Raw genomic sequence first — 13,956 nt, 5'->3', positions numbered from 1 at the left:
ATCCTTTATCAAATTGGTCCACATTGAGGTCCAAAGGGTCCTAGATTAAACTTTTGTCTGATTTCATCAAAAATTGAATTCTTGGGGTTCTTTGATATGCTGATTCTAATATGTACTTAGATTTTGGATATTGGACCATAATAGGTATCTAAATGTCCAATTTCAAACATATCAGTTCTTTGACTACATTCATTTTGTGTCACAAACCTATGATGTGTCAAATATTCAATCACAATCCAAATTCAGAGCTGTTTTAAGTTTAAATGTAGTGTCCATACTTGCTCAACTGTTCAGGGTTCGACCTCTGCAGGAAAATCCAGTTTGCTGTCTCTCTGACAGCCTCTTGTTGTGTTTCTATTAAAATCATCTATGGTTTTGCAAAGAAAAAAACACATATTTCTAACACACGGGTGTACTAGTTCCATGAACTATAAATATGTGTTGCGCATTGGAAAAATTTTCTATAAACATCGCATATATATACATGTAGTTGTAGCTCCTGCGTTTATTAGTGTTGTTCCCTGAGAAAATAAAAACAACATATACAGTATGTATCCACTTCTGTTTGTTTCTTGAGAATACTCTATAGTAGGTTCACTTACGAAAATAAACAGTACGAATTTTACTGCACCAAATGTGCATTTCGTGGTTTTCGTTTTCGTAATTAAATAATAACATTAACGGTACATATTTTACTTCACAAGATGCTAATTTCGACTATTAATATCTCTTCGGTGATGATAAAGGCCAAAATGTTTGAAAACCAAAAACCCTTATACAAACGTTGAAGAGCTTATCAAAACCAAAAAAAGACCGATTTAGAATTATTTACAAATTTCTGTATTTTCATGCTTGTAATTCGGCTACTCTGATGATATTACCTTTGGGGACATCGACCCAGGGTTTGTAAAAACATTAATGGTGCCACTTTTACAATGCTTCACCAGATGTGCATTTCATCATTAAACGTCTCTTCGATTATGCTCGAGGTCAAAATATTCAAAACCTAATACAAATGTTAAAGAGCTGTTTAAGCCAAAATAAATATTTATATTTTGTGCTGTAGTGTTCTTGTTAATTAGTATAATGGACCAAGACATCGACTCATTGTGCTTATAGTTCCTATTCATTATAATTAAATCTTGTAGTTTGTTGCTGCGTTTGTGCTGGTAATTCCTTGATTTAACCCCAAGGATGACTCGGGAATAGAAATAGGGTAACTTTGACAAAGTCGGGCGGACGTCCGTTTGGCTGTGCGGGATGTATGAATGCGGACGTTTAATCCGAAGCCTCGAGTAAAGAGAGTTCCACGCTATGCACGTTACGAACCTTTGCAAATTTTCCGACCTTCGTCCCGGACGACTCCTTCTACAGGACAAACACATTGTATTTTTGTTAATTTGTTCTCGTCCTGAACATGCGTGAAATTTTTGCCACTGGGCGTTAAGCAACCAACAATAAATCAATTATCCTCGATGAAAACAAAATGAGTTATCATCAGTTATCAAAAATATTGCTTAGATCCTGACAAAGTCACATAACTGTTGAAAGACCAATCTGAAAATGATGAAAAGGGTATATATGTATCTTTTTATTACATAATACTGAGTACACAAATGGTAAGGATTCCTTAAAGCATACCTTAGTTATCATGAGACCGGCATAGACGGGCGGATGGATTGACAAAGGTATACCACAATTCCTGTCTTCATCTAGAGTATAGTCTTGATGCTCCTAAACAGTTTGATTCATTCGAATGGATCCATGGTTATCATCATACAATAGCTACTATCTTACCTATAGACCAGAATATGATTTACAATGATAAAATTCAAACACAAAGTATCTTTCAGTTCAAGTTTGGTCTAAATTGTTTCAGTGGTTAGTGAAATGAAGATCTCTGGAACAAAAATTAAAATATGGGAGAAAATAGATTATTAGAGGGCAAGAACTGCAATACATAGTCAATTGACAGTTTCGGACATTTAAATTATACACATATATCTTAATGGTCGTTTTTGTTGTGTACAGTTTGTCATTTATTGAGCAGGAAATCAATTAATGGTTTCAGTCATACTGGCATTTATGGATCTTCTTATATTTCCCATCATTTATGCTGTTATCATTTCAGTCTATCTATTAAAATTCACCAGAACCGTTAAAACGTTAAAATTGGTAAAAAAAAACGTCACTTTTGGGCAATAACTCTTATGAGGAATGACAGTCTTTAAGATATTAGGCAAACTAAACAACATCTGAAATACATCCCCTTTGAATGAAAATTAGTCCTTTAATCTAATTAATGAGTCAGTTGGTGGTTGAAATCATACTATCTGTCATATTTTTTTTTTTTCGTTTTTTGTTTTATCATAGATCAAGCCGTCGGCATTATGGTTTGAATTGTTCTAATTTTGTTATGTATGGTCCTTTTACAGCTGCCCCCAAGCTAGGATGACTGGGTTAGAAATATGGTCACTATTGGTCTTGCTCCGACCTACAGGAAAACCCTTGCCAAAATAGGGCGTCCGTTTGGCTGTGCGGGATGTACAAGTTCGCAGCCACGTCCGATTAGAATGGGGACGGTAAATCCGATGCCTCGTGCAAAGAGAGTACCACGCCCTTTGTACGTTTAAAACCCTTGCAACAACTCTTTGAGGGGTCCATAGGTGACCTGTTGCAAGGCAAAATTCTATCTCTATCCAATATACCCTCATTTACCACAGGCAGTCCAAATTTCACGACCTTCATCCCGGACGACCTCTATTACAGGACCAGCACATTGTATTTTTGTTAATTTGTTCTGGTCCTGAACATGTGTGAAATAAATAACACTGGACGTTAAGCAACCAACAATCAATCAATCAATCCCTTTACAGCTTACTATTATATATTACTTATACCTCTGCTGGTGGACTATCAGTCCCCGAGGGTATCATCAGCTCAGTAGTCAGTAGTTCGGTACTGACATGATTTATAACAAACTTTTCTAAAATTGTCCGTTTATAAATTTTGAAATTATAAAGATACTAAGGTTTCAACTCCCTCAGGCAAAGTTGACCTTAGATGAATTTGGCTATTTGTTTTAGGTATTTTTGTCATATAGCTCTTCAACTGTTTCGGTACTTATACATCCCTCGGATTTCAAATGTTTGGCATTGAGCGTTCCTGATGAAGGTAAATCCAGAAAAGCGCTTCGGACGCATGAAATTATTAAACGCGTTGTTTTCAATTTTTTACTACACGGTATGGATTTTGCTCAATTTTTAAGGCTATACAGTTACCTATAGTTACTTAAATCAAGTTCATTTGATCTCTGGTGGATAGATGTGATCATTCATATTAATAAGATAAAAGGAATGGAGCACAATATTAACACACATCTTTGATCTAATCTGAAAAGTTAAATTTATGACCCATTGGAATAGCCATTACTACTAATTTACATACAAACTCCATGAAATGGCACCCATTAAAATAGTTGACATATTGAAAAAGTGATTATTTCCACCAGCATGTCTGTGTATAGGTATGGGCCCAATAAATTTAGGTTAAGACTGAATAACATTTAAAAATAGTAACTATTTAAAAAAAAAAAGATCCTACACATAGCTGTTAATTTTACAATATGTTTACATTTTGTGTAATGTTTCAAAGGAAAGCTTTAGGGCTGGGTATCATCATTATAGAACCCTTTGGCAAAGAATGTTTGTTTTAGGTAATAAACAAAAAAAAAAGAAATTGAAATAGGAGGGCTTATGTTGTCTGTCTGTTTCTCAGATCAGATGCACCAGTACTTGTAAAATATCAGGAACCAGTGTCACCTTAAATGCAATTAAAGTTACAAGTATGTTAACTTTTCAGCTTAAGCCAGGATAATGTATTGCATGGACATGAAATGACTGTCTGAATGTTTGAAATTGCAGAATTTAACATAGGAAGCAATTAGGACAGGCATTAGTGGTTTTATTCCTTATACCTTCAGCCCCCCTCCCCTTTTGTCATTTAGAAATCATATTGCATCAAGGGAAAATGTATTAATACATTTTATATAGAATACTAACACACTTTGTCAAACAAAAGTGTTTGGGTTTGAAGTTAAAGAGATATAAGAAGATGTGGTATGAGTGCCAATGAGACAACTCTCCATCCAAGTCAAAATTTATAAAAGTAAACCATTATAGGTCACACTTCGGTCTTCAACACGGAGCATTGGCTCACATCGAACAATAAGCTAAAAAGGGCCCCAAAAAATTACTAGTGTAAAACCATTCAAGGTTGATTTACATTACTTAGTTATTAATATACTATATATATCAAATAAATTTTTGGTGAACCGTTTGGGTAGGAAAATTCCACCACAAAATTCAAAAGAGCGACGAAAGATACCAGAAGGACAGTCAAACTCATAGATCGAAAACAAACTGACAACGCCATGGCCAAAAATAAAAAGACAAACAGACAAATAATAGTACAGATGACACAACATAGAAAACTAAAGACTAAGCAACACGAACCCCACCAAAAACTGGGGGTGATCTCAGGTGCTCCGGAAGGGTAAGCAGATCCTGCTCCACATGTGGCACCCGTCGTGTAGCTTATGTTATTACAAATCCGGTAAATAGTCTAATTCGGTAGGTCACATTCCTGAAAAGGGAAGGCGTATTTTAGTTACGACATAAGGAACATATCCGATATCATCTGTGAAACGGTTATTCCATAACGGTCAACCAACTCGTGATGGCGTCCGTAAAATTTACGAAGGGATGATTTCAACTTCACCATTTGGAACTCTTGGTTTAATAGCTTCCTTGTGAGCAGTAATCCTCTATCAAGGAAATCATGATAGAAAATACAAGCCTAATGAATACACAGAACCCCAATCCAATCCTTCTTTTGCTAAAAGAGTTCATTATTCATGCTTTATATCAACTAAAAGCATTCTATTTTACTATAATTTCCATTTTAGTCTGCGAATATCTGCATCAAAAATAAATATGGTCAAAAATAAAATTCCGCTGATTGATTGAAATTTACTTTTGGGAACGAATTGAATATCTGCATCAAATATAGTTATGGTCAAAATTAAAATTCTGCTGATTGGTTGAAATTGACTTTTTGGAACGGATTGCATGACGTCAGCGGTCTTCGGAATAATCTCAACTGACAGAATCGTCTAGAAAGAAATATAAAGGCCATCTCTTCAAAAGTAAATTGAACCAACTAAAACACTAACCTATTGGTGAGAAGTTTTTTCTTTCAATGGGTTACAAAAATATATTTATATTTAGCTAGAATGTTGATTGAATATTGAGATTGCAGAAAATCTAGTTGTATGGTAAAACAAATATTGATAAATAACTCTTCGATCTTTTCCTTTATCTGCATGTACAAGTTTAAGTAAAATAATCTTCTACATACAGAATAAAGCTGACTCATTTTATTTTCTGAAGCAAGAGAGGTCAAAGTTCACCATTGGAGAGTAAGTCAACTTAAAGTTTCCATATAAATCAGTTCAGTAAATAACAAATTTCCAATGGCAGCAGACCTCGGTAGATACAGAGGCTGAGATGTATAAATAGTCAGATATTTACAGAGGAGTTTTGCCAAATGGTTTTACCTGTTTAGAAAACTGGCATATTGACCTTTGTTCTCATCAATGTTTTATCCAAAATATTAATGTTTGAAGATAATTAGATATGTATGATGTTTTTTTTATTTCTTTGTCTTTTTATTGTGTAATTAAAAAGTGATGTTGATGTTTAAAGATAACATGACAAAACATGGGAGGTAATTACATGTTTGTTCCTATACTCATGATGTGATCTATGCATGCTAAGTTAAGCAATTAAAGGTCATGAAGATATGCTTTAAATGAGAGATTGTCTAGTAATATATTTAATTTGAATAAGATTGTTTTCTTGATCTCCATTCTTTTGATATCATCTAACATGCCCCTGGACAGATAAAATATGTGCTTGGGCGGGGGACATTGCAACACTGTTCTTTTGTATTTTTAGTCCTCTACCAACGAAGTTGATGGGGACTTTAGGTTTGCACTCCGTCTGTCTGTCTGTCTGTCCATCCGTCAGTCCGGCAAATCAGTTTTCCACACTTTTTTTCTTCGTGATTAAAGATATTGATTTGATATTGGGTGTATTTTTTTTTATCATGACAAGTTACAGATCAAGTTCGAATTTTGTTCCGGTCTGGTGATTTTGTGCAGAGTTATGGTCCTTGGACTTAGAAAATTCACTCAAATAATCAGTTTTCCTCACCTTTTTTTTCGTCTGCTTGAATATATTGATTTGATAATTGGTATATAGTTTTATCATGACAAGTTACAGATCAAGTTGGAATTTTGTTCCGGTCTGATGATTTTGTGCAGAGTTTTGGTCCTTGGACTTAGAAAATTAACTCAAATAATCAGTTTTCCTCACCTTTTTTTTTTGTCATGCTTGAAGATATTGATTTGATAATTGGTATATTGTTTTTTCATGACAAGGTACAGATCAAGTTTGAATTTTGTTCCGGTCTGATGATTTTGTGCAGAGTGATGGTCCTAAGACTTAGAAAATTAACTCAAATAATCAGTTTTCCTCATCTTTTTTCGTCATGCTTGAAGACATTGATTTGATAATTCGTATATTGTTTTTTCATGACAAGGTACAGATCAAGTTTGAATTTTGTTCCGGTCTGATGATTTTGTGCAGAGTTATGGTCCTTAGACTTAGAAAATTAACTCAAATAATCAGTTTTCCTCATCGTTTTTCGTCATGCTTAAAGATATTGATTTGATAATTAGTATATAGATTTGTCATGACAAGTTACAGATCAAGTTTGAATTTTGTTCCGGTCTGATGATTTTGTGCAGAGTTATGGTCCTAAAACTTAGAAAATTCACTGAAATAATCAATTTTCCACACTTTTTTTCGTCATGCTTAAAGATATTGACTTGATATTTGTTAAATAGATTACACCATGACAAGTTATAGATCAAGTTAGCATTTTGTTCCAGTACAATGAATTTTTAACCGGAAGGGGACTATGTATTGCCATGCAATACTCTCAGAATGCTTGTTCAAATCAAATTTGTAATTTAACTGATTTTACAATTTAAGTTGCAATTTTACTGATTTCAGACTGTTCATGGTCCATTGATAAGAGGTAAAGATAATGAAAACCCATGGAAACATTGTCCAAACTTTGGAGGGGATGACCATTTTGATCATGTAAGTTTGTCTAAAGTTTGATTATCATTTTGCATGCTGTGTTGTGATTGTTATATAAAGGATTTGCGTTTTTACTTTCTTATTGACTAGCTAATTATTTCATGTGGGTAAATGATTGGTTTAAACACTATTTTTTTTCAATAAATCAAATCATGATCTATGTATAAGATAATAAATAATACAATAGGATCCAGAACCGAGCAACATTGCTTATTTTAATCTGTCTTAAAAAATGATGTCATATAATTTCATGCTCTGTCAATTTGAATAAAGAAAGAATAGTAAATCCAAAATAAATTGATAATATTGTAGTTTGAGAAGAAGAAAAGTGTTAGTAAAAAGAAGTGAAAAAAATAATCTAAAATGCAAGGAAGACGTATGAATGAAGCTTTCATGTTATGGTATGAACCTTTTACATTTCGGTATATATTTTTGTACCAATACAAAACGAGTACTATTTTCTCCATCAGTTAAAAAATCTGAGCCAAAAAGAAAAATATTTACATCAATACACTGGCGGAAATCTGCATGAAAATTGATAAGCACTTTGCGTATGTTGATATAAATAGTTCAACAGGTAATTTACTTTGCTAAATCTGGAAAAGGGTACAGTTATGCCTCTGGATGGTCTAACTTTGTATCCATGATTCCATATCTATATATATGAGAACTAAAAAAGGAGCCCAAGTGTTTCTAATTTCTTTTACCTGGTACACCAAATATAGCTCTGTTTGCTGGAAAAGGATACATTAATGACCTAGTATAATATTATTTCATAATTTTCTATAATTCAGACTTTTTTATTTTTTATTTTTCTTTTGTTTTACGTTAACTTTCAGGGTAGGTACTACATAAATACTGTTGAAGCTAATTTATTGTGGGGTATCAATTTTAATTCTAATGCCTTACACTTAATATGCAATTTTGTGTCTTATTCGAAAGCAAAACAAACAAAATACTGTAAATTCAGAAATTATTGCGTGCATTTATTATTGCGATTTTGTCATTTAACACTAAAATGCGATTTTAATTTTTGCGATATTGAGAAAAATCCTGTTTAATTCATATTAAATATTTCAAAATGCGAGTTTGAATTATTGATGTTATTTATTTTATTATACTACTTTACATTTAACAACCTTTATTACTCTGAAAACAAAAAGTTTCCAGACCTAAAACTTTTACTGGCTATCAACGTCATATCTCATTGCTGTTTCTAAACACTATGATTACAATTGTTATCATAAATATCTTTTTTCAATAGGATTGTGAGGAAGAAAGAATGGACAGATATACTTTACCAGCTTGTACATTTATATCCCAATACAGAAAGTCGATGTCAGAATCGCCAAAAGACAAACAGGTAAAAGCTAATGAATCATTCAAAACGTCAATGTTAGAAAACTGATTTAGACCATCATAAAAGAGAGGATTACTGTGGATTCATTTATTTTCGTTGTTACCAATTTTTCGTGGATACAGGAAAATTTGCATCTTCGTGGATATTTGATTTCTTGGTTTTGCAAAATTCTGCATACAAGCCAATAGAATATTTGTAATTCGTTTAACATTTAAATTTATGGGTTACCTGTTCCCACGAAATCCACAAAAATTGGTATCAAATGAATAATAGTGAATCCACAAAACATAATTTGTTGTTTTATCGATAGACATCAATTCTGGCATATCAATTTGCTCGTCATTACAGAGCTACAAATTCAAACTCTCAGATTTAAATAAAATTTCACATGTTGTACACTAACTTGGGTATGCTTTGATTGATTAACTGATAACTCACGATTTCGAAAATTTTGTCATTCCAGAGTAATGGGACTTAAAAAAGTCATATCTAAGGCAATATTTATACTCCGAAACATATCCTCAAGCTTGTTTTTCTACAGAGCCATTTTGATAATTTCTGATTCGATGCCTTCAAACTGTTTCCTTTTGTTATCACAACAATTTCAATATTCACAAGACAGGCCTATCATATGCTCTTGTGACAGATGTTTATATCATTTCAATTTCTGAAATAATTAAAGAGTTGTCTTTTCTTATCTTATTTCAAAAGTCCATGATATAGTTTGGTTTCTCGTAATATTATTTTGTTTCTCATTTCAACCAATAAAATTTGCAGTATAATTTAGTGCTTTTGTTAATTTAGCGGTAATTGATATATTTGTATTTGACAATCCTGCATACCATCTGGTATCCACTTAAAGACACTCAACCAGCACAAAATTTAGGTGCGTTGGTTCAGCAGTTCTGTATTTGTTTTTCATTGTATAATCCTTACAACAAATAAACCAAAAATTATTTCTAGTAATTTGAAAATGAACTCAGTGACATATTCTTTTATCTAGATTTTTAGCAATAAAGCTAAGTTTGACTAAATAAACACCATTCTATCAATGGATAATTTAAAATCTGTCATCGAAATGGGTTCTGGTGTTAAGTTGATTCTTTATAGTTTTTTTTTATATCAGAAATGCAAGAAGAGGAAACAAGCATTCCAAAGAAAATTAGGAAAAAAGACCACGCATATAGTACAAACAGTTGTGATTTCAAAATAACAAAAATCTATGAGGAAGAATTTGATAGAAGTAGTTACATTGAAACTGATGACTATAGATATAGTAAGAAAAAGAAATAGAAAACTACATGGACATTTAAGGAAAAAAAACCTGACAAAATAATGGATATGGATTTGGAATCATATACTTTTGAAAAGAACACCAAGAAACCTATAAACAACAGCAATAGTAGGGTTAAATCTGATAAAAATAAACCTGATAAAAGGAAGGAAAAGGAAAGAAAGAAAAAAAATAAAAAGAGATTGAGTTTGGAGGAAGAATATTATGGTCCTCTACCCAAGAAAAAGAAAAGTATGTACAGAAATATTAGAACACATATATTTTTTACATGATTTTAAAAAAGTACTAGAAACACACTGGTATTGATATTTAGTATAAACATATGCATCACTTGTATGCATCTCAATTACATAACTTTTAAATCATATTCAACTGAATTTGATCGATAATCAGGTTTTCTCATTTTGATGATTTTCATAAATACTTGGTAATTGATCAACTTCCATATACATTCAATAAAAGCATATTCACTTGAAACTTTACAATTTGTTAATGCTAGACATTTTGCAAATAATACACAATTGATAAGAAGAGGGTAGAGTAAAATACCATTAAGATACAACTAAGGAAACCCAGTGATGAGTGTATTGGATTGTAACATCAACATGTGGCAAAGTTAAATTACGGTAATTTTTTGGAGCACTAATCAACCTTGTAGATTTATGTTAAAAAAATTTCCTGTACTCAGCATTTCTAGTTGGTCATTATAATAATAAATAGCCTGTTTCACATTATGTCAGTGCTAGCCAATAGAATTAATATTGCACTTAACTTGCTGACATTTGATTAAGAATTTGCTTGATTCACTTTTTCAGATAAATCCCAGAAGAATAAGAAAGATGGTCAATCTATAAAACAAAAGACTGGTACACAATGTGTTAATAGAGGATTTAAGATACAAGATCTAAGGTTTAAAACCAATAGTCAGAAGAGATAATGAATGAAAAATTAGTGATGTATTTGTTGTTTTGACAAAATATTATCTAATAAATTATTACCAGCTGTTCTTTCCTTCACTAAATAATTATCTCTTTGACTAGAATAAATGTAGAACCAACACATACATAAAAAGCCAGTTCAGATGAGTAAAATAATTTTTCTGATTCTCATAGAGCTTTTTAAAAACAATTGATAAGGGAGGGAGCATCAGAGTATTTAATATTTGTATTTATATCTATATATAAATGACATCAAGCAGTAATACTATCTATTTCTATATTTTTAAAAGGAAGATAGATAACAAGGGGGCGATAAAAATCATATAAGTCAAAGGATGACATATAACAACCTGACCTAAAGGAGAAAGGTTGAGAAGACAATCATTAGGTCTTAAAAGTAACACATAAAATTCAAGATTCAACAAGCCAAGACAAACCAACCAAAAATTGTAACATAAGTTTGTTTATTGTTTTTTTTTTTTTTTTTATAATAAATGAATAATCTGTTGCAATAGGTTTTATTTTTAATTCCAATATTGATCAACTGTGTTAGTAAGACCCTCCTTGATAGTAAATTTTGAATTTTAAAAACACTCCTGTGGTAGTCCATCAATGAAGTATGTGTCATGACCTTTTATCAAACTGATCAACCACAGTTCATTTATTGATAATTGTTCCTCTCAACCAAGTGCAGTTCATTTAAAATTCTGCCCAATAGCAATTTGTTTCATCATAATACTGTTAGTAGTGCAAAGTGAAAAATAAAGTATACTATTGCTTACAATTCTGTTCGGTTAGAATTCCACTTCATGTTAACTATTATAGTGCTACTTGTAATTTTTTTACTGGTACATAGTTATTGAATAATAATTTTAAAAGGTAAAGTAGTAAAAATGCTCCTCAAAACTATTTGAAAAGCATATAGTAATTGTGTCTGTCCTGCTGTCCCTTCTTTTTTCATCCTTCATTCCATCTGTCTGCCCTTGTCAGGTTAAAGTTTTGTTTAAATTTATGATTTATGGTATTTTGCTGTCTCATCAATTTCAAACTTTTATAAAATAAGGAGATGAGGTATGATTGCCAATGAGACAAATATTCAACAAATTAATGTCACCATTACCATAGTTGTGAACCAACAAAGACATTAAATTTGGATCGTTTGAACATTACTCCTTTAACTTTCAGTGTAGAAGCTTTTGAAAATTGGCCAGTCAAAAGAAAATATTGCACTTTTTCTCTGAATAAACTCGAGGGTTCCCGGCGTGTTTGTTGAATCCCTCCATTCCAAGTTTGATTAGAATTGGACCAATGGATTAAAATAATATAAAAAAATATATGTCATATGGACGTATCAACTACAGAAAGTTCACACAACGCCATGCAAATGTGGTTTGTAAAACCTTTTTTCATATTATGAATTATCTACGAAAAAAAAACAACAGATTAAAACAAAGACTCAAAACCTAAAGTACTGGATTTCAATTTCATCCTATAAGATTCTAATACTTGCGTGCAGATTTACTGTTATGAGTGAAATTAAAAAAACTACCCATTGAAATTTCACCTTCAGATTGAATCAGTGATAAGCTATTACAAGTCCAACATTTGAGTCAAAGTATGACTTACTTTTTGTAACACCAAGCTATATGATTGTAGGTCAACTAAATACTGAGAACATGCAAGGTTACAATTTTCGTGAGACAAAACAAATGCATTCAGTGATCTACACATATATTTTTTTTGCAAGGAGAGGGTAATAGACTGGCGGATGATGTATGCTTTTTTTAAGAAAGAACACATTCTGAAGTATTTAAAAAAAAGGATAAACACAGGGGTCTATCGAATTCATCTTAAAAAACAGTATACACTGTATGCAGGGTATATTTGAAACAGTAATAACGGATATATTTATCTCTGACATTGATCATTTTGTATTTATGAGGGAATGAATACAAATAGATAAATATATATTTTGTTAACCGGGAAAATAATATATGACATAGATAAGTGCGTATGAATTCCTTTTGTAGTGTTTTCTAAAGAAATAATTTAAATCAATGTTACTTAGTTTAGGACATTTTATTGTTCCCTTGGATAAAATTATAGACAAATTATTAATGTAGTTTCCTTAGGCTATTCGTATAAGTCGTTTCACTTTTTTCTGGAGGAAAAAAAAGGTATAAATATATTGTATTTCAATGATGTTATACTATATGTTGTCTCACGAGGAAACGATCCATAAACGCACTATGCTAGTAGTTCCGTTTGTGTTGTTTCTAGATGAAACAAATAGGTGGATATTATATGCCTGAGGTTATAAGGGCATGTTGTTCCTTATAGAAATAATCTATGAATATAGTTTGCTTGTAATCCCTTTCGTTCTGTTTCATGAGGATATGTATATTACTATTTTCCTTATTCCCAGACAAAATAGTCTATAGATATATTGTGCTTGTAGTTCCTGGGGTTGATAGTTTGCGTTGTTCTATATATGCGAGTGCTTGTAGTTCTATGTGTGGTGTTTGAAGAGAGAACTTACTTCTTAGTTGAAACAATATTTTCCTAACCACATAGACCTACAAACAAATCTTCAAACCCCACAACCAGAACAGAGTTGTCCCCTGAGGTAACAATGTTTATAGTTGGTGTGATGGGTTTCCGTAGGGTATAAGTCTATATTTATCCTTAAGCAAATTTTTCTCTTGTTCAGTTTGAGGTGTTTCCTGTGGAAATAATCTACCTTAAAATAACTAATTTCCAAAATGTTATAAAAAAATCGATATTCATAGACACTGCTTAGTTGGTGAAAATCTCTTCAACCGGTTATTGGAAAAACTAGAGGAAAAGTGTCATAGTCATAGCTGTTTGTGTTGTACCCTAGAGAAATAATATATAGATTTATATATCCTTTTTGTTTCCTTAGGATACAAGTGTAAGTGCAAAAAGTATTAAAAATGAGACAAAAGATACTTAGGTGGCATTCAAAACAAGTCGAAAGGAAACTAAAAACGCCATGTCAAACCGACGAGAAGACAAACATGCCCACAAAACACTGCATAAAAATCTAGACCGAGCAACATAAAACCCACCAAAAACTGTGGTTGATCTCAGGTGCTCCGTAAGGGTAAAAGTACT

At 32.0% G+C, this 13,956-nt stretch overlaps 1 protein-coding gene across 1 annotated transcript in view; it reads left to right on the top strand.

Moving 5' to 3' along the window:
* Positions 1-9,899, top strand: part of LOC127707831 (zinc finger CCHC domain-containing protein 7-like) — a 52,578-nt gene extending 42,679 nt beyond the window's left edge. Inside the window, exon 8 of the mRNA XM_052212584.1 lies at positions 9,716-9,899. Coding sequence (XP_052068544.1) covers positions 9,716-9,882 — 167 coding nt within the window. The 3' untranslated portion in view covers positions 9,883-9,899. The remainder of the gene's footprint in view (positions 1-9,715) is intronic.
* The last annotated feature ends 4,057 nt before the right edge of the window (positions 9,900-13,956 follow it).

The sequence above is a fragment of the Mytilus californianus genome, unplaced genomic scaffold (genome assembly GCF_021869535.1).
Source record: "Mytilus californianus isolate M0D057914Y unplaced genomic scaffold, xbMytCali1.0.p SCAF_7, whole genome shotgun sequence".
Lineage (NCBI taxonomy): Eukaryota > Metazoa > Mollusca > Bivalvia > Mytilida > Mytilidae > Mytilus > Mytilus californianus.
This window is presented reverse-complemented; position numbering and strand designations above follow the sequence as displayed.